Source organism: Notechis scutatus, chromosome 5, assembly GCF_049901735.1.
Source record: "Notechis scutatus isolate UNSWTSFEM ecotype Mainland chromosome 5, rNotScu1.2, whole genome shotgun sequence".
In the NCBI taxonomy this organism is placed as follows: Eukaryota; Metazoa; Chordata; class Lepidosauria; order Squamata; family Elapidae; genus Notechis; species Notechis scutatus.
Window position 1 is genome coordinate 24,143,935 of NC_142013.1, and position 18,584 is coordinate 24,162,518.

At 35.8% G+C, this 18,584-nt stretch overlaps 1 protein-coding gene and 1 long non-coding RNA gene across 2 annotated transcripts in view; one reads left to right on the forward strand and one right to left on the reverse strand.

Moving 5' to 3' along the window:
* The window catches only part of B3GLCT (beta 3-glucosyltransferase), a 67,740-nt gene extending 59,763 nt beyond the window's left edge, over positions 1-7,977 (forward strand). The window contains exons 13-15 of the mRNA XM_026675026.2: positions 2,628-2,747; positions 3,586-3,730; positions 6,118-7,977. Coding sequence (XP_026530811.2) covers positions 2,628-2,747; positions 3,586-3,730; positions 6,118-6,279 — 427 coding nt within the window. The 3' untranslated portion in view covers positions 6,280-7,977. The remainder of the gene's footprint in view (positions 1-2,627; positions 2,748-3,585; positions 3,731-6,117) is intronic.
* The window catches only part of LOC148130408 (uncharacterized), a 44,949-nt gene extending 26,834 nt beyond the window's left edge, over positions 1-18,115 (reverse strand). The window contains exons 1-2 of the long non-coding RNA XR_015749765.1: positions 17,977-18,115; positions 307-355 (exon numbers count right to left, since the gene is read on the reverse strand). This is a non-coding gene — a long non-coding RNA (uncharacterized LOC148130408). The remainder of the gene's footprint in view (positions 1-306; positions 356-17,976) is intronic.
* Positions 18,116-18,584: the final 469 nt, after the last annotated feature.

Here is an 18,584-nt window from a genome sequence, read left to right on the forward strand (position 1 = left end):
AAAGCTGTACATTGTGAGACTAAGGAACAAACTGCAGATATTTTGACCAAACCTCTTCCCTCAAACAACATTCATACCTGACAAAGAAACTGTGTATAATTATATAAATGGTGTATGATAATATCCATGTTAATGTTCCCTCAATGATAAATCAGTTCGACCTTAGAAGGGGAATTGTTAAGGTAAAATGTCAAACTGCTTTATTACGTAAGAAAACATTGATATTGCCATCCCTCATGTTAAGCATACAAGTTCCATGATGCATCACTGCACATTCCCCTCCCACCAGGTATAAAAAGTACTTACTTTTGGTTTTGAAACTCTCTCTCGTCTTCCTCCTGGAAGAATAATGTACCTAAGAGAGAACATAGACATAATGTAAGTTTACATTTTTTAAAGTTAATTTTGACTAGATCCATTAAAGGTTATTAACAAAACCACAGAGTCAGGTAGAGTATTCCAGACATTGACCACTCTGTTGCTGAAGTCGTATTTCCTGCAATCAAGTTTGGTGCAGTTAATCTTGAGTTTGTATCTATTGTTTGCTCTTGTGTTGTTATGGTTGAAGCTGAAGTATTCATTGACAGGTAGGACATTGTAATGTATGATTTTATATACTATACTTAGATGGGACCAAAGGCGTCTTAGTTCTAAGTTTTCTAGGTTTAGAATTTCAAGTCTGGTGGCATAAGGTATTCTGCAACGAGTAGAGGAGTGGAGAACTCTACTTGTGAAATATTTCTGGACTTTCTCACTGTATTAATATCAGATACGTAATGCGGGTTCCAGACTGATGAGCTGTATTCAAGTATTGGTCTAGCAAATTATTTTGTGCTCTAATTAGTAGTGTGATATTACCGGAGAAAAAGCTATGCAGGATTAGGTTAACAACTCTTAATACCCTTTTTGGCTATGTAGTTACAGTGGGCTCTAGTATCTTATCCCTCCCCCTCTGTTGAGAGAGGGCTGCTCAGTTAACCTCTTTTCAAACCAGTGATCCTCTCTATCCAAAATGTGGACTCTGCTGTCTTCAGAAGAGTGACTTTCAATGCAGATGGACCACTGAATCTTGTCTTGCAGGGTTTGATCTCCTATGTTGTGCCATGCCCTTGTGAAGCGGTTCTGTGTCTGCTTTGTGTTTCTCCCCATCCAAGCGCAGACACTTGTAGCTTCCCTATCCAAGTGGGTGAAACAGGATAGGCAGATTCCTTTTCAAAGGAGACAATCCCATAGAAAATCTGGTACTAAACAATATACAACTTCTATTTTATTTATTTATTAATCAAATTTATATAGATATCCACTTCACCAAAGGCAATTCTGGGCTGTGCACAACAATAAATAAAATAACCAATATAGGATACAAAAATATTTTTTTTAAATCACAATAATAAATAAAAACAATTCTAACTATGGGTGAAGCAGGATAAAAATGCTCTCCGTTCTAAATTAATATCAGCATCTTGAAACTTGAATTGAACCCGGAAACAAAACTGTTGAAATGTGTGAATTTGGCCCACAGCATTTTGTAGTAACAAGAGTGTCCAGTTTGTTTTTATAGACAGCCGTAGGTGGCACTCATCACAATACTCCCACCCTGAAATAATAAAAGCTGGAGTAACAGTCACTAAAGCCTTCTGCTTTAAGAAGTGTTGCATTTGGCAGACCAACCAAAACTGACACGGGACTCCAACCGTTGCTCCAGATGAATTATATGTTCAGGAGGAACCCAGGGTCCATAGGCCTGCCTCTCAGGAGGAGAATGACCACATCCAGAAGTGAATGAAAGCTGCCAACAAAGCCAAAGATTATTGTGAAATACCATATGGGGAGCTCCCTAATTTTGTGATTATAACTTGTAGATATGGGTGATCAGTGTTGAAAAATCTTTATTCTGTAATTAGATAACCAAGATTTGGATGTAGTCCTCTGTGAAAGGGGACAATGTTGAAATGTGTATCATGAATTTACAATGGAAATATTACAATTCAAGTACTTGCCTCTGGTGACAGGCCACATAAGGGTTGTGATTGTGAAATCATCAATAAACAGTTCTTTATTACAATCACGGTTCAGCACACAGTATCCTCATCATCATAATTTGCTGCAGACATCAACCCTGAATTTTGTCGTTTTTCTTGGTGGGGGTTGTAATTGTAGAAATAAGTTAAATGATGCAGCCTGATACAAAAGTTTTATAAAAATAACTTTTGTTTTAGAATATTAAAATTAGGAGGGAACAAGGTTATAGGCCTTTACATTGAAGAAAAGACTCAAAAAGTATGACAGAAAAGCTTATTCTTTTTATAGTAATATTTGGTGATTATATAGATTTTTAGAAGCAAAGAGGTTTTTTTAAAGTAACTACTGAAAATGTTTTAAATATTCAAAAGGCATTCTCTTAAATATTCCATTTCAGCAATGTACATGTACTTGCTTAAGCTGATAGTTTCAGGGTTTGGGATTTTTAAAAAGTAATTAAATATATTAGATCAGAGGTATCCAAACTTGGCTACTTTAAGACTTGTGGACTTCAACTCCACAAGTTGAAGTTCACAAGTCTTAAAGTTGCCAAGTTTGGGGACCCCTGTATTAGATGATATTTCACTATGTGATTTTTGTTCTAGCATCTCTAGGCTCCAGAAATTACTCAGTTGCTATGACTCAAGTGAGCCAGTGGTTCTCGGGGAACGCTATGGCTATGGTTTAGGAACCGGAGGCTACAGTTACATTACTGGTGGAGGAGGGTAAGTCATTTAAATTTTTCAAAGGAGTAAAGATACATAAGAGCAATAACTTATTTTTCGGTAGTTTTCATGATGGATAGATTTCTTCTCAAGTCAGGCTCTGCCACTATGAATGATACTTCTATAGTCCTGTTGTCATAAAATTTTTACAATAATGTGAAATATAAAAGTGTCATAACTTTGTAAATAGCAATATGGTACAGTAGCATTTCAATAGACAAGTAAACATAGCAAAAAGAAATTCAAAGCACCATGAGTACAGTTTGAGATCATTTCTGATTTATCAAAGCTATATATTTGAAGGGCCTCTTCCCTGATACAATAGAAGACTGTAGCTGAAGAATACTTTCTGTGAAAGGCATGTGGGGTGAGGCTATTACATGATTATTCTAAAATATCCATGGCTTAGTCTAAATAAGAAAGCTGATAGACTTTTAAAAATACTGGCTTAATATCAGTGACCTATATATAATAAAACAAGAGTTACTGACTACTCTTTTTAACCTTGTTGTATTGTGAAGGGTATTGTTTTTTTCAGTTGACTTGTATTTAGGAGTGATATATGATTGAGCATCTAATTTATCAATAATCCTAAAGCAGATTCTACAATCAATAACAACTAATGGTAAAGTTAAATGATACCCATTAAGTTATGTTGATATTACTAGAGACATGGAAGAACGTAGAGCATTATGATTTCATTAGGAGACCAGAGCAGTAGTAATCTGTTTGCAATGACTGTTACAAACTCATAATTGCTGTTGGTAAATAAAACTTTTTATTCAATAATAATGCTTATCTCTTGATTATTAATTTCTTTTTGGATTTGTCTTAAAAGGATGGTCTTCAACAGAGAAGCAATCCAAAAATTGTTTGCTAGTAAATGCCGGTGCTACAGCAATGATGCCCCTGATGATATGGTAATTGGAATGTGTTTCAGTGGTTTAGGAATTCCAGTTACACACAGCCCTCTCTTCCATCAGGTGAGCGTTGTTACATGTAACTAAGTATCTCATGGTTAATATTAGGTCAATTTCCTTAAAACCTAATTAAAATGATACAACAGCTGGGAAATGTTACAAAACATTCCTGCTTTTTCCTAGAGTCTTTACTACTTAGAACCAAGAACCGGGGTACAAAAGCATTTCAAAACTATAAGTGAAAGGCTGGAACTTTGACAATGAAGTACAGAACACACATTAGTGATAGGATAGTAAAAGATTCCCCTTTTTTGGTCTACACAAATTAAATCCTTCCAGAGTAATAAAGTGGAAACAGGTGAACATAGAGTGAATACCCAGTGCTTCAAATCATGCTTATTTTCATAAATATTTTCAATATTTATCAATATTATGCTTATTTCCATAAATATTATCAATATTTATCAATGTGGCTTTGGTACAAATAACCAACTAGAGTATCTTCTCACAACCCAGCTGTCAAAACATTACAAGACGTGTTTGGATCATTTAAAAAAAATCAGGAGAAATTAAATATGTAGTTTTAACTTAAAGACCATTTTTGTGGTCTTCAATTTCTACATGTAGCTGCACAATTTTTTCCCCGAAGTCAAGTTTTATTATTGTTCATACAAATGTAATTTCCAAAATATGTCTAACTTTTTAACATGTGCTGATTATCACCAAATTTATCTAGAACCCTTTTGTAATGGTAACGTGAAAGCAATAGAAAATGCTAAGGGGGATTATAAAGTTTCAGTGAAACATGGATATCATTTAAAAACTCATGTAACTAGTATAACTTTTGAAAAATAAGTTGAAACGTGAGGAAGTGATCATATGATTATATTGATATCAGTATTTAGTGGCTGGGGAAACCTTTTCTGTTTCAAATAAACATTTATTTATTTAAAATATTTATATTCTGCTTTTTTCATAAGTATACAAACTACATTAAATAATAAATTAACAATTTATATGTCAGGGTTCCAGAAAAAGCCAGCCCCAATTAAAAACTCCAAGACAGGCATTTTCTCAAAGTTTCCTTTTATTAGAATAGTTATACTGGCACATCTGGGAAAACCCAAATCTGAGAGTTTCGGGTTTTCCTTAGTAATTCAAAAGTCAAAACCCACCCTCTGCACCCATCAGTCCATCACATGGCCCAATCACCAACCGTTCCAACTTGAGACATCCTTTCAACCACTCCTCCTCCAAGTGCAGGAATAACATTACCTTGACCGAAAAGAAGAATGCTATTATGTCTAACTACCAACATTCTAAAAATCCCCCCTCCTACTTTCCCAGGCATAGGAACAGAAGCTTCTGATGCTAATATAGCTTCCAAAGCTGACATTATACATATTACCATATTAGCATTCACATATCAACAATTAGCAGCCACTTTGTGTTTGAACTTTAGAGTTGGTTTCTATTAGGAAATGGTCCAATACTATTTCACTTTATCTTTCTAGAAGATATAGACTCTGGGGAATCCACGTAAATAGTCTAATTTTTGATAAATATATAATTAATGTCCTGGGATGATCTTATTACTGCAACTGTTTGCTGAACAATTCAGATTATGAAATTAAAACATTGTTACCTCTTAAGCTTTTATTTCAATCTGTCCACTAATTATGCAGCAGGTAAAACAACTTATTATGCCAAAATGCTTAACTTCAGATAAAGAAATGCTTTGGTGCTATCCAAAGTCATCCAGTTTTTTATCTATCTAGCCTTCTGGTACAATATAGCCTCAAGGAAGCATAAATCCCCACAGTAATTTTAACATTCTGCAGAGTCATAAGGCAAAAATATATTAATCTTAATATGAAAGCAGAATAAAAATTGATTAAATAATAAATTAAAATATAAAACAAATCGGGCAGAGGAAATTCTATAATTCCAGGTCACAACCATCCATTTTGCATATCGATGTTTGATTAGAAGCAACTTTTCAGGGATGCTAACAGAATTTTTTTGATATTGTATTTGACTCTTGAAAAAAGAAGTACCTAGAGATGCCACACAATGAATTGCAAAATAATTTCATTATAAAATAAATATGAACATTTAAGGCTAAATAACATTTGCTATGTTGAAAATCAAGAAGACAGATTCTCAACATTTTTCCAGTGCAAGCACAATACTTAAAGTATAGTCCATTCATTTATTTATTATTCTCATTTCTTGGGATTTAGTTTAACATTTAAATTTCAAATTGAGAAAGCAAAACAGATGAGAAAGCAAAATGTATCATCAAGTTATCTTCTTGTGTTCTTTAAAAATTCTCTTTATTGTGGAAGCAAAAGGCAACTAATCATGTATAAGCTTGTTTGCTTCTGTTTAAATATTTCACTAATATGCATTGTTACATTATGAGAAAACAAATGTTGTTGTGGTTCTAGGCTCGGCCAATGGATTACCCGAAGGATTTCCTATCTCATCAAGTTCCCATATCGTTTCATAAACACTGGAATGTTGATCCAGTAAAGATTTATTTCACGTGGTTGGCTCCAAATGTACAAGATTTGGAATATGGAAGCAAACATATCAGAGAAGATTTATAATCTGTGAAAGTATTTAAATATTGTTATGGTCTTAATATTTAGAATGCAGATAAAATTTTATTGCTCTATTTATAATTACTTGTTGCCCATATTGTACAAGACAATATGGACACAATCCAGTACCACTGTTTGGCACAGTATGCTGCTTTCTTCCTTTTGGACCACTATAATTTGTATCCCATAATTAGAACCATTGTTTAGGGATATAGTGTCTGTGCGCAAGGCATTTAACCTCTCTACTGCCACATTGTGCATTACTTTGTGTAGGTACTAATGAAGGATGGCTCAAAAACAAATTTATATTAAATCTTGTGAGTGTACACCACACAGGATCCAAAGTTATTACTAGACCACGCTCTAAATATTGCTGCTCTAAATCAAATGAATGCAAACTTTTATTTGTTCACCTGTTCCTTCTTTTTATTGGCATTAAAGTTTTAAAATTAATGCTTCTGGTCCTAGAATTTTGTAATCGTTACCACCTATAAGATGCTAAGATCTTTTGCCAGTTTATCAACAACAAGTTTTTCTTTATTCTAATTCTTTTGCTTCCCAAAGAAAAGGATACATTTTGAAGGGAAAAAAATATAATACCACCTCCCCATACACATTTTATCTCATGTAATCATTTTGCAATTATTTAAAATAGGAACAGCAGAATAGGATAAAATGTTTGCTCAGGATCAGAGTAAAAAGTATTGCCCTCATTTTGTTTCTTCATCTAGCAAGGTTTCACTGCCGTGTGACAATAACACGGCATTCCATTTCCCATAAGAACTTTAATTGCTTGGAATCAATTCAAGAAGCGGTAGTTCCTGGCAAGGTTTGCACATGCTTCAAAAATGGTTAGGAAGAATTGTTTCACCTTCACAGCAGCTCGGCATTCTTTATTTTTTGATACTCATGAAAACATCCCCTTTTTTCAAGCTTCTGTGCAAGTCGGCATCTGTTTTAAGAGCCTTTGTGTAGTGCTTGCCCGAACATCGAAATCACTTCTGTTGAATCGTTTTTTAAATGCATGCAGCAGTACTGTTACTTCATTTTTTCCTCTGCTAATGGCATTGAAATAGTAATGGAATGAACAAAGTGAATACGGTGAATCAAAAGGTGTAAATTAGTATCATTTTGTGAAACATCTAATCTACCCTCATCTCAGACTCTCTTTCCTCTTAAAAAACATACCAGCAAAATTTATTGTAGCCTTAATTTAAAAAATTGTATTCAGTACACTATCCCATCCTAACTTTTCTAATAAAATTTCTTCCATCAGGCAGCTAAAAATATAAATCAATCTTGCTTGCTATATTGCGGCCTAAAAAAATTCTTAAAAGCAGTATTATAGTTTTGTATTTTTTTTTTAATAGCACAAAGTATTGTGGTCCAAAGCACTGTCATTCTTAGAGCATTGGCCAATTTGGAAAATTAATTATTTAACTAAAATCAATAAAGCAGTATACATTTTCTATTAATGTAGCCTGGAGGTTTTTTTAAGTGTACTCAATGGTCCTACTCAAGATGGCTTGAATTGAAGTGTTTGAATTAAAGGAGTCACTGTCTTCTTTAGTTTCTGTATTTCCTTCTCTCAGTGCCTTAAACAGTGGATACATCTGCTGATTCAGATCTATGCTTTTTGTACTGAATGGGATGGATTATTATTTATGTTTACCATGTGAAATAAAACAAAATGGTTTAAAATAGAATAATATATTGTGCTGTCACTTTTCGTCAACACAGCAGGAGCTGAGAATTCAAGAAGATCCCCAAATTGCTAGGAAGAGTGCTCTCCCGTTCATAACTGAACATCAAAAGTCAGCAAATTCAGGGGGCCTAAAATCAATAGCTACTCAGTCTTCTTGGGAATAAGCTGAAGCCCGTTCTTCTCCAGACTCACCCAATCTCCAGGGAAAGAATCATGAAACAAACACTTGGTTTGACATGGAGCAGAAGTATATAACGCCATTGAGAAGATGTTCCTAACATTCACATGATGAATGAGTGACCAAACAAAACTGAATAAACAAGAAAAATGTGCTTTCCTGTAATCTAAAATCATATGCCACACCCTTCTCTACCTTTTTTTTTTTTTTTTGGCTTCTTCCCCTCCTCCTCTCAATTACTGTCACTGGAATATCTGTTCCTTCCAGTTGTCTTGCCGACAAAAAAATCATTAATTCTGCTCCAAACAAATATTCCTGTCAACAGGCAGTTGTCAATCCTAGCATGATCCCAACCAATTTTATCATGAATTTTCTTGAATGATGGAGATTATATTTCCTTTTGGGGTTTCAAAAATGAAAGGATTTTTGCAAAGGTTCCGCAATGTAACATATTGTTGTTCGGGATTTATGCTTTTGACTCTGTCAAGCATTAAGGCTTGGATTACAAATGGTAATCAACTTTTGAGATGCAAGCTGACACTTACTGCAAATCACTTGATTTCTCAGCCAGCACCAGGGCATTGTCTGCATATAAAAGTACATATAGATTCATGTCCCCAGCCAACATACCTTTTCACCCCAAGCATTCCTGTTAACATTTATCTGTAAATAAAATTAGACAATCAAAGAGGCACTATACAGCTTGTCCCTGCATAGTGTTAAACAATTTGCTAAGCCCATAATTTATTCTCATGCATGCTTTACTTCTGTCATGTACTGCTCTTATTACATTCAGCAACTAACCTCGATATCCTATTCATAGAAAGCATTTCTTAATTCAAACCGTTCATTTTCTCGTGTTTTCTCTAATCAGTGAACGTAAGATAGAGCATCTTTCTTATATTCGTACATTTCTTAATGACTTGGTGCAGTGGTGGAATTCAATTTTTTTTACTACCGCTTCTGTGGGCGTGGCTAGTTGGCGTGGCCAGGTGGTCATGTGACTGGCTGGGCATGGCTATGTAGTGTTTTTCCCCCTTTCGCAGCACCCCCTCTCTCCGCATCCCATTTTTTGCCTACTGGACTTCAGGGAAGCTTCCTGAAGCAAAAACGGGGCGTGGGAGGGAGCGCAGCATCCCTCTGCCTCCCGTTTTTTTCCTACTGGGCCTCAGGGAAGCCTCCTGGCAAGGTAAGTACAACAGCAAGGAAGGGGGATCAGCTGTGCCGCACAATTTAGATTAGCTAGAAGGCAAGTAATCTGATGATTTCCTTTCTAGCTAATCTAAACCGTGCAGCACAGCTGATCATCGGAAATACTGGTTCGGCTGAACTGGTAGCATTTTTTTACTACTGGTTCACTTGAATCGGCCCAAACCGGTAAAATACCACCACTGACTTGGTGAAGAATAAAAATATAATCCATTACTTGATATAAAAAAAACATATCGCATATTATTTCATATTGCACATGGATTTTGCTTAATGTTTCCTTTTGTATACTTTCCATCAAATTTTGAATGTGCCATATTTCATTGAAATGTTGATTCAAATAGCCATGAAGTTTCTGAAATTTGGACAGTACCACAGTCATCTTTGGGGCGTGTCAACAGTATCAAGATAATGGGATGCAACCAGGTCAATTGAAGCCCACCCCTTTTTACATCATTGCAATGCATATAAGACATGCCCATTGCCCCACTATTTTGATGAATGAATGCAGGACAAAACTAGTAGTATGCAGGACAAAACAGGTAGTCCTTGACTTACCACCACAATTGAGCCCCAGATTTCTGTTGCTAAGTGAAACATTTGTTAAGTGAATTTATCCCCACTTAATGAATGTTCTTGCCACAGTTGTTAAGTGAATCACTGCAGTTGTGAACTTAGTAACATGGTTGTTAAGTGAATCTGGCTTCCCCATTGCTTGTCAGAAGGTCACAAAAGGAGATTACATGAACCCAGGACACTGCAACCGTCATATGTATGAGTTGGTTGCCAAGCATCTGAATTTTGATCACATGACCATGGGAATGCTGTAAGAGTTATAAGTGTGAAAAATGGTCATAAGTCCCTTTTCTCAGTGCTGTTGTAACTTGTGAATGCTCACTAAGTGAACTGTTGTAAGTTGAGGACTATTTCTATTTCTTTTTTTTTTTTTCATTACCCTAATATGGTGTCAAAGAAAGCAGAGGAAGAAGTGACAAAACCTAAGGGCAGTTTGTGCGACAGGCATACCTTTATGAATCGGTCTAGAAGAACAGAGGTCCCTAATCCCCGAGCCATGGCCCACTACTAGGCCATGGCCTATTCAGAATTGGGTTGTGCAAGTGGGTGACTGAAGCCTGCGCACAGCTCAACTTGTATGAGTGTCAGGCCACTGGGCATGTGCACACCAGCCCACTGCTTGCGCCAGTTGAGCTGAGCTCGTGCGGCCCAGTTCCCCTCTCCCCCTTCCCAGCCGAGACCCCAAGCTGCAAAGGTTGAGGACTGCTGGCCTAGAATATTATGAGGGATTCTTGTTAGTCTGCTAGATCTGTAGATCTACCTTTCTACCCTTTTTGAAGACTGGGACCATATTACCTCTCATCATTTAGCATTTCATCTGGTCTTCAGGATTTCTTAAATATAGTTTTTGCTCATGTACTAGCTAATTCCTTCACTAAACTAGAAAGTTGATCCTAGACATAAACTTATTCAAAGTAAAAAAAAAAAAAAAAAAAAAGTAATCCCTGACAGTGGTGCATTTCAAAATAATTTACCACCGGTTGGCTTGGTGGGTGTGCTTTGCATGCGTGTATGCCAAACGCGTACTTTGCGCAGGGGCAGAGGCTTTCCGACTCACCTCCTGCAATCCTGCACTCTCCCTGTCGCTTCAGCAGCTGACGTGCAACAATCTGCTGTGCCGCGCAAAGCAGCTGCGCTTCAAAAGCAGGGAATAAAGGTCAATATGGGAGCCCAGACAGGCGGGTAGGCCCAACAGCAGCTCCTCAGAGAGAACCGGTTCAGTCTCTGCTGATCTTTGCCTCTACAAGTACGCCAGAACTGGGCCAAACCGGTACAATACCACCACTGTTCCCTGACATGTTTTTATCAGTCTCATACTTCAGTCCTGCTCTTTTATTTTACTCTTCACATTTCTTGGTAGAACAGATACTTTTGATGGAAAAGACATCATCTAAATACTGGGTGTTTGCTCTTTAGTAGCACTTTGCCTCCTTCACAGAGCAGCTTGTACACTAATGTCTTTCTTTTTATTTCGAACATGGCTTTAAAAAAGCCCTAATTGGTATTCTTACCATCCTTCACCAACCTCAGCTCATTCCAAGCTTTCATTTTCTGATATCAGGTGTAGAGTTCCAGGCTATCTGTCTATACTCTGCATTTATGAACTGACCCATCTTCCATTTTCTGCATGCATCTTTTTTTTTTAAATTTTCAGAACATTACTAAACTTTTTCTATGGTCACAAGCACATTTGTATTGTTTTTTCCTCACTCTTTATTTGTCTGTCTTTTCCTCATTAGAATTGTTTGCCATTGTCCTTTTACATTTCTTTTTCTAGGAATTCCTAGCCACCATAAATACCTTTTCCCATTTTCATCTGCTGTGGGATCCTATTGACAATTGGCATGAATACATCAAAATCTGCTTTAAAAAAATTCAGGATACTCAGCTACATTTAGAGTTAATTTCTTTTAAATTCACCTTGCTTTTAAAGTTGCATATTGCAATTGTTTTCATGGTGATGATGACCTGTTTGTAAAAGTTCTTTCTTTGAGACTTTTTAAGTTCATATTTTCCAAAGTTGTGCTCCTCATAGATGTTTATGATGCTTCTATTACTAGTTCAACATTTTAAAGCTAGTTTTGGGACCACATGGGCAGGGGTGGGATTCTACTAGTTTGGATGGGTTCGGGCAAACTGGATGTTAAATTTGCATCTGGTTCGCTGAACTGGTATTTGAACCAACCGGCTGGCCCCACCCTCCCCTCCCCGGAGTCTCCACGCCCATTTTCAATGCAGGTAAGTGCAGGGTCCACGTGGAAGCTCTGGGAGGGGGAAAAATGGACGTTCTGGAAGTACCGGAATTTCAGAAATGGGCCTGTTTCCAGCTTCGGGAGGGACTCCAGAGCACGGAAGAAGCCTCTGGACCCTTGGGAAGGCGAAAAACGGCCCTCCCAGAAATTCCAGTAGGCCATGCTCAGCATGGCCACACCCATCCAGCAACTGGGCAGCGAACCGGTTGCTGGGATTTTTGAACCTCACCCCCAAAAAAGCAGCTTATGTATATTTTCCTTTAAGCCAGCCATTATAAAAACTTTATATATTTGACTGGTGTTTCAATTTTTTTGGTATTTCCTTTTTTCCATTTCTCTTTTCCCATTTGTGTTGTAAACCTACAGGCAGGAACTATCTTGTTTTTATTGATCTTATATAAAAAACTCTGAAAGCCTTTTTCAGCTTGTGCAAATGAAGGGGGTATATCCACGCATGCAAAAAACAAAAAAACACACACAATAGCTAACAACAAATCAAATTTTAGTACCATATGCACATATAGACATGCACAGAAAATGAAAAGATATTACACTGTGCATCATTTTTGAGGCTTGGAAATGACTGTTAACAACAGCAAGTAGAACTAAAAAGCTACAATGGCCTATGGGAGACAAAGGATGTGTTTGGCTGCAAAAAACAAGCTTGTAAAAGTAATGTTTCAGTTAGTACTAGGTGCCTACAGGTAGTATGCAGGTAACTATAAGCCAAATGAGGTGTGAGGAAGAATAGCACATTCATAATGATAATAACAAGTGGATGCCAAAGGAAACTATAGTATAGGAATCTCAATTACAGAATGTCCTGGCTGGGAATTCTTTGTTAGCTTCAAGACATCTGGAGGATACCATGTTGTAGAAGGCATCTCCAAATGATAGAATTATCCCTACAAGTTGGGGTTTCCCAGTGAGTTTAAGAGAGACCCCTTTATGTATCAACCCCTTAGCATATGTACAGAGCAGCCCCTCATCTATTGAAAAAAGCAAGTCTTAAGAGATCATTTTTCACAATATATTAACCTTCTTTAGTTCCAATAATGTTAATAAACTTAGATCTATCTTTCATAATGATAGACTTCTTCTGATTTATGTCTCTCTCCCCACTATCATCCTCTTTTAAGGGCCTTCCTATCTTACTCATTTCATAATAAAAACAATGGCATAAATTTAGTCAAGGCCTCTGCTCTGTGCTTGCAGGCCTTAAGATGGCTGACATCCCTTTCTTGACTAAATTTATGCCATTGTTATGTATATCTGTTGGAGGGCCAGTGTATTCCATAATATATATGGAAACAAGGGGCAACAAGTGATTAAAAAATGGCTGGCATCACAATGCAAACTGCATAACTTAAATTCTAATGTCAAGATGAACATTCAAAAGGATAGGATTTGCAGCGTGACATTATTGTACATATGTCTCATCATTTTTCCATCACCATGGTTACTTGTAGGCATCTATGTAATATTTAATATTGGCAAGAGAGAACAAAATTAAGAGGTGTGCAAAAGAATTCAGAAAGCTCCATTTAAGTGATCACTTGCAGTTAATGAATGCCATACAACTGTTTAATTCTATACTTAAGCTTAAATATTCTGGGATATATCACAATGGGAAAAAAACATAAGTTAATGCTACTTTCTCTTCAAGATCTTAGATCAAAATTAGTTTTAATAAATGGTATCTAGGATTCTTTTAAAAAACATTTTGCAATAATAAATCCAGTCAATTGATACTTAGTGATTGTTTATTTTTACAATATTTATAAACCATATTTTCATTACTGCACTTAACGTAATTTAATATTTACAATTACAATAAATAATATATGGTAATAGACATGACATAAGCGGGATAGGGAGCATGAGACAAATGAGCAAATTCAAATAAGTTCTCTTCACAACATAAAATTAAAATCTGACATGGTTTTCTTCATAAACCTGCTTGTTCAATATTTTATATTAATTCTGGTGAATGACTTTCCAGAATAAAATTAACTCTAGTTTAAAAATCCTAATATAGCCTCAACAACTCAAGAAATGTAAAATACGTAATTTATTATTTAAAATAAACAATTATGAATACAATCCAAGATAACATTACTATTTGGAATATTTACACAATGGTGTATAGTACAAGGCCCTCTCCATCCCTTCATTGCAACTTCTATGAAGATTTCAAAATTAAATCACCGATAAGCTTTTGTATCTGACTTCAATAAGAATTGTAACAACAAAAAACAAAACCATAATAAGAGCATAAATATATTTTCCCTCTTGGACAATGGGCCTGACAATATATTCATTTTTAATGTGTATGGTACAGTAGACTAATGAGCATCCATGTTAGGAAAAGTATGGGTTGGCTATTACTTACAATTATGTAGGAGCAGAGAAAGATCAATCCTCTAAAATATAAAAGAGACATTCTAATATAACAACAAAAGGAAGAACAGTTAACATGGAATTTGGGGGATCGCATGCAGTTTTACAGGTCTATTTCTGTAATCCTTTGGACTTTTCATTTTATTTATTTATTTATTTATTTGATTTGCCAATTGTTTACAAGATAATAAGTATAAGTGTATACATAGTTGTGAATACATGAAATGGGTAATCTTAAAAACTCATCAGAAAAGTATACTGGATTTTGGTGATGCTATTTCTTTGTTTGTAAATAAAATAAGAAATAGTATGGGTACACAAGCTCCTTTCCCAAGACTGAACATTTCAGCATTTTCCTATCACTTCATTTTCATGTCTACTCAGCCCTCAGCAATTAAAACATAACTGCACATACGATGGTTAAAATATAGACCTGCAAACATAGCAAATATGTTTTTAAAAAGTAATGAGTATATGCTATTGCAGTAACAGTTCTGAGTTTTTGAAAACATGCAGACTATGTCATAGTTTACAGCAATCCAACCATCACACAAATAAATAATTCAGCAGGATTCATTTATAGAAGAATCTTTATATACAATAATATAAAACATGATGCATGTATACAATACCATGCAGTTCTTGCAACATGGTAGCAAGTACAAGAAGTAGAAGCCAGAACCATCATAACTCAGAATGACAAAAGCTCTATATTTATACATACATACCAGCTGTCTGACATGGCTCACAACAAGTGCTATTTCTTAGTCACCAAAGAAGTTCCCATTGTCTGACTTGTTATGGCTATCCCAACTTATAATTTCTTATATACTGACAGACTAGATACCCTTTGGCCAACCACAGATTGGTGTATTATTGCCAATATGGGATATCTTGGATTCCTGGCCACAGGAAGGAACTCTGCATTAATATAGACAACCCATGGAATTTTAAATGTTACTGAACAACTCCCAGAATCCCTCATAATTCATTATGTTTCCTATTGCAGTTCCACAAACATCTGGAATGCTACAGATTACTCATCATGACCTACATATCAAAAGTATTATACGAGCAGTGTACTCTTAGTGTTCGTGTTTCCATTAATGCATTTGTCCTTCTCCTGCTCTATTCATGCACTTAAGCTGTGCATTTGAAAATTGTTATGCAGCATTTATATCATCACCACGCCCATGTTTCTGAGGTTTGAAGACCCGAGTCCTGTTAAATTTATTCTGATTTATTACTAGAGTGCAAAACTGGATAAACTTAAATCCCTCTTACATTTTATTTGACTGATGCATCAATTGATTTTCTTCCACAAAGTGTAGGACGGTTGTTGGATGTTAACTGTAACATCCTACAGAGCTAAGAATGCATGCTCAGGAAAAAAAAAACACCACTATTTTCATTATGCCTTTCTCTCAGATAAGTATGCTTAGATTCTCAAACTTAGTGGGCCATTGATTTGCATGAGAAATAAGGATGAATAGTTAATTAATCAGAAGCAGATTGACATGTGCAAGAGCCATTAAAGGGATTTATAAAGCTGATTGATCTGCTATGAAATCTGATCATCTTGGAAACCATTGATGTGGATCTGAAGCTGCAAAGAAAGTGATTCCTTCTGGTTGATGCCTTGATGAAGAATGGATGACCAAGAAAATGTATATCTCGACACATCTATAAGCAGCATGGAATGGATATAATGGAGTCATGATAAGATTAGACTGACCTCACCTTACCTTTGTTTATTTTCAAAGTGCAAGATCTGTCATTCATTCCTAAAAAAAACCTTCTCTGTCCCTTGGGAGTGGGATAGGTGGATAAACACTGATTATAAGTGGAGAAGTGTTATAAGGATTGGCCACAAAAGTATTCAATCTGATGATGTGATTTAATTTCTGATATGATTGCAAAATATAACAGTGTGAACAAAAATAATAGTCACAATGTCCCATTAGATTTTAAATCAAGGAATTATATTTGTATTGCCAACACACAGTAAGATGAAAACCTATCATTTGATTTTAGCCACACATAATGCATATTTTCAGCTATTATTTTTATTTCTATGTTTGAAGAGCTTGTCTATTAGAAGGATGATCTGTACACACCTACTCTACTGGCTATTAACTCAATAGAATCCAAAGCTCCTATCTTAAAGAGAATGTAACCTGCTTATCTAACCCATGCTGGAGAAGCATTTCTTGCATACCCATCCCAATGCTCTTGTGTTCATTTAACCTTTGAAAGCCCTGAATACTACAAGATAAATGTTAATTTAATGGAATACACGAAGTGACGGCCCTGCTTGCTTTCTTGCTTTGTTTATTTATTTATTGCTTGAAGTTAGCCAGACTTTAGCACCTTACCAAGTTTATTATAAGACTATCTTTCACATTTCAAAATTTTATACATTAAGTCCTCATTGAGCAACCACCTTGGACAAGGACTGTTCCCAGGGACAACAGCAATGAAAACATAACTTTACACCCCATCCTTGCATTTACAACGTTGAGAATCTACAAAACAAAGAAAATAAAATTGTAAGCACACTTAGCCCTTTCACTTAGCAACTACTTCATTTAGCGGCTGAGTTGCCAGTCCCAATTATGATTATTAAACCAGAACTATCTGTATGTGTATGTACAAATAGCAGGAAGGAATTTCAAATGAAAGATGACAATCCCTAGATATAATAAAATCTGACATTCAAAAGGTATTTTTTGAATTTTTTCCACTTTGCTTGCATTTAGGACATGCTTTTTTTCCAGTAATGAATGACATGTGAAGTATGAAGATCAATTGCTTCAGCTTTGCTTATTTTTCTGCAAAGTGACCTCCTTACTTAAAATCATGAAGAACAAAGTCATGTTGATGTTACTCACTAGAGGGAATAAAAGAAACTGCTAGCATTCATGTGACAGATATTTAGAAATGGAGCATAACAGAACATGTCAGAATGCATAAATAAGATACAAAATCCTCTCTGAAGTCTTTCTTTTGACATTCCAGTGTAATATATTGGGGCCTCCCACTACATTTATTGAACTGGCTTATGTTTTCTGAAAGCTCAAAAATGAATCTAGAATTCATAACCAGTTAATACAATTTGTTAAAGAATACTTGAAGTGAATAGCAAATATGACAATCAAATAATCACGTGGTATCCAACAGTTTATACATAACAGTTTGTGGGATAACAGAGATGTAAAACAGGTATCCATCCCTGGGAAATATGCTGCATTCAGTTCAGTGAGAAAAGGAGTAAAGAGCATTTCAAAGAAATACCCAGGAAGCAGGGAATTTCAAAAAGAATAGAGATACAGTCCAGCCACAAATGAAGCAAGCAGAATAATAAAAATGGAAATGATACACACCGTAAGAGTTTTTCCCAAAGCAAGAATGTCAGGCTTCTCCTCAAGCGAACTCGGAACATTGCACAAGTATAGCTTGACTTGGGAATAGAGAACAAAGGAAGGGAAGATTGCATGTTTTGGAAAGAAGGCAGAAAAGGGATTTCTGGCTTGAGCAGGAGGAGGGAAAGAATAGACTTTCTTCACAACATTGTCCAGTATTAACCTGCATTGCTGGGTTGGTTATGATGGGAAGTGACTTAGCTTTTTTTAATATAAAGTGAGAGGGAGGGAGAGAGGGAGGGAGAGAGAGGGAGAGGGAGGGAGAGAGAGAGAGAGAGAAAGAGAGAGAGAGACTGGTTTTTTTTTGATTGAACAGAATTTTTGGTTCTGCACTGACTCAATGGACTGATGAGGAACGTTTTTATTCTTTCCTTAAGGAATTTAATGATTTTTTTAAAAAAAGGAATAGGTTAATGTTCTTGATGGCAAATTGTGTTATTTACTGCTGATGTAATCCTCAAAAGGATTTGTGATTTGTCACCTTGTCTGGCCAAGTTCCAAAAGTAACAATGCAAATAGGTAAAGGATATTTTACCCTTTAGTAGTCACAGCTTTGCTTGGGAAGATCA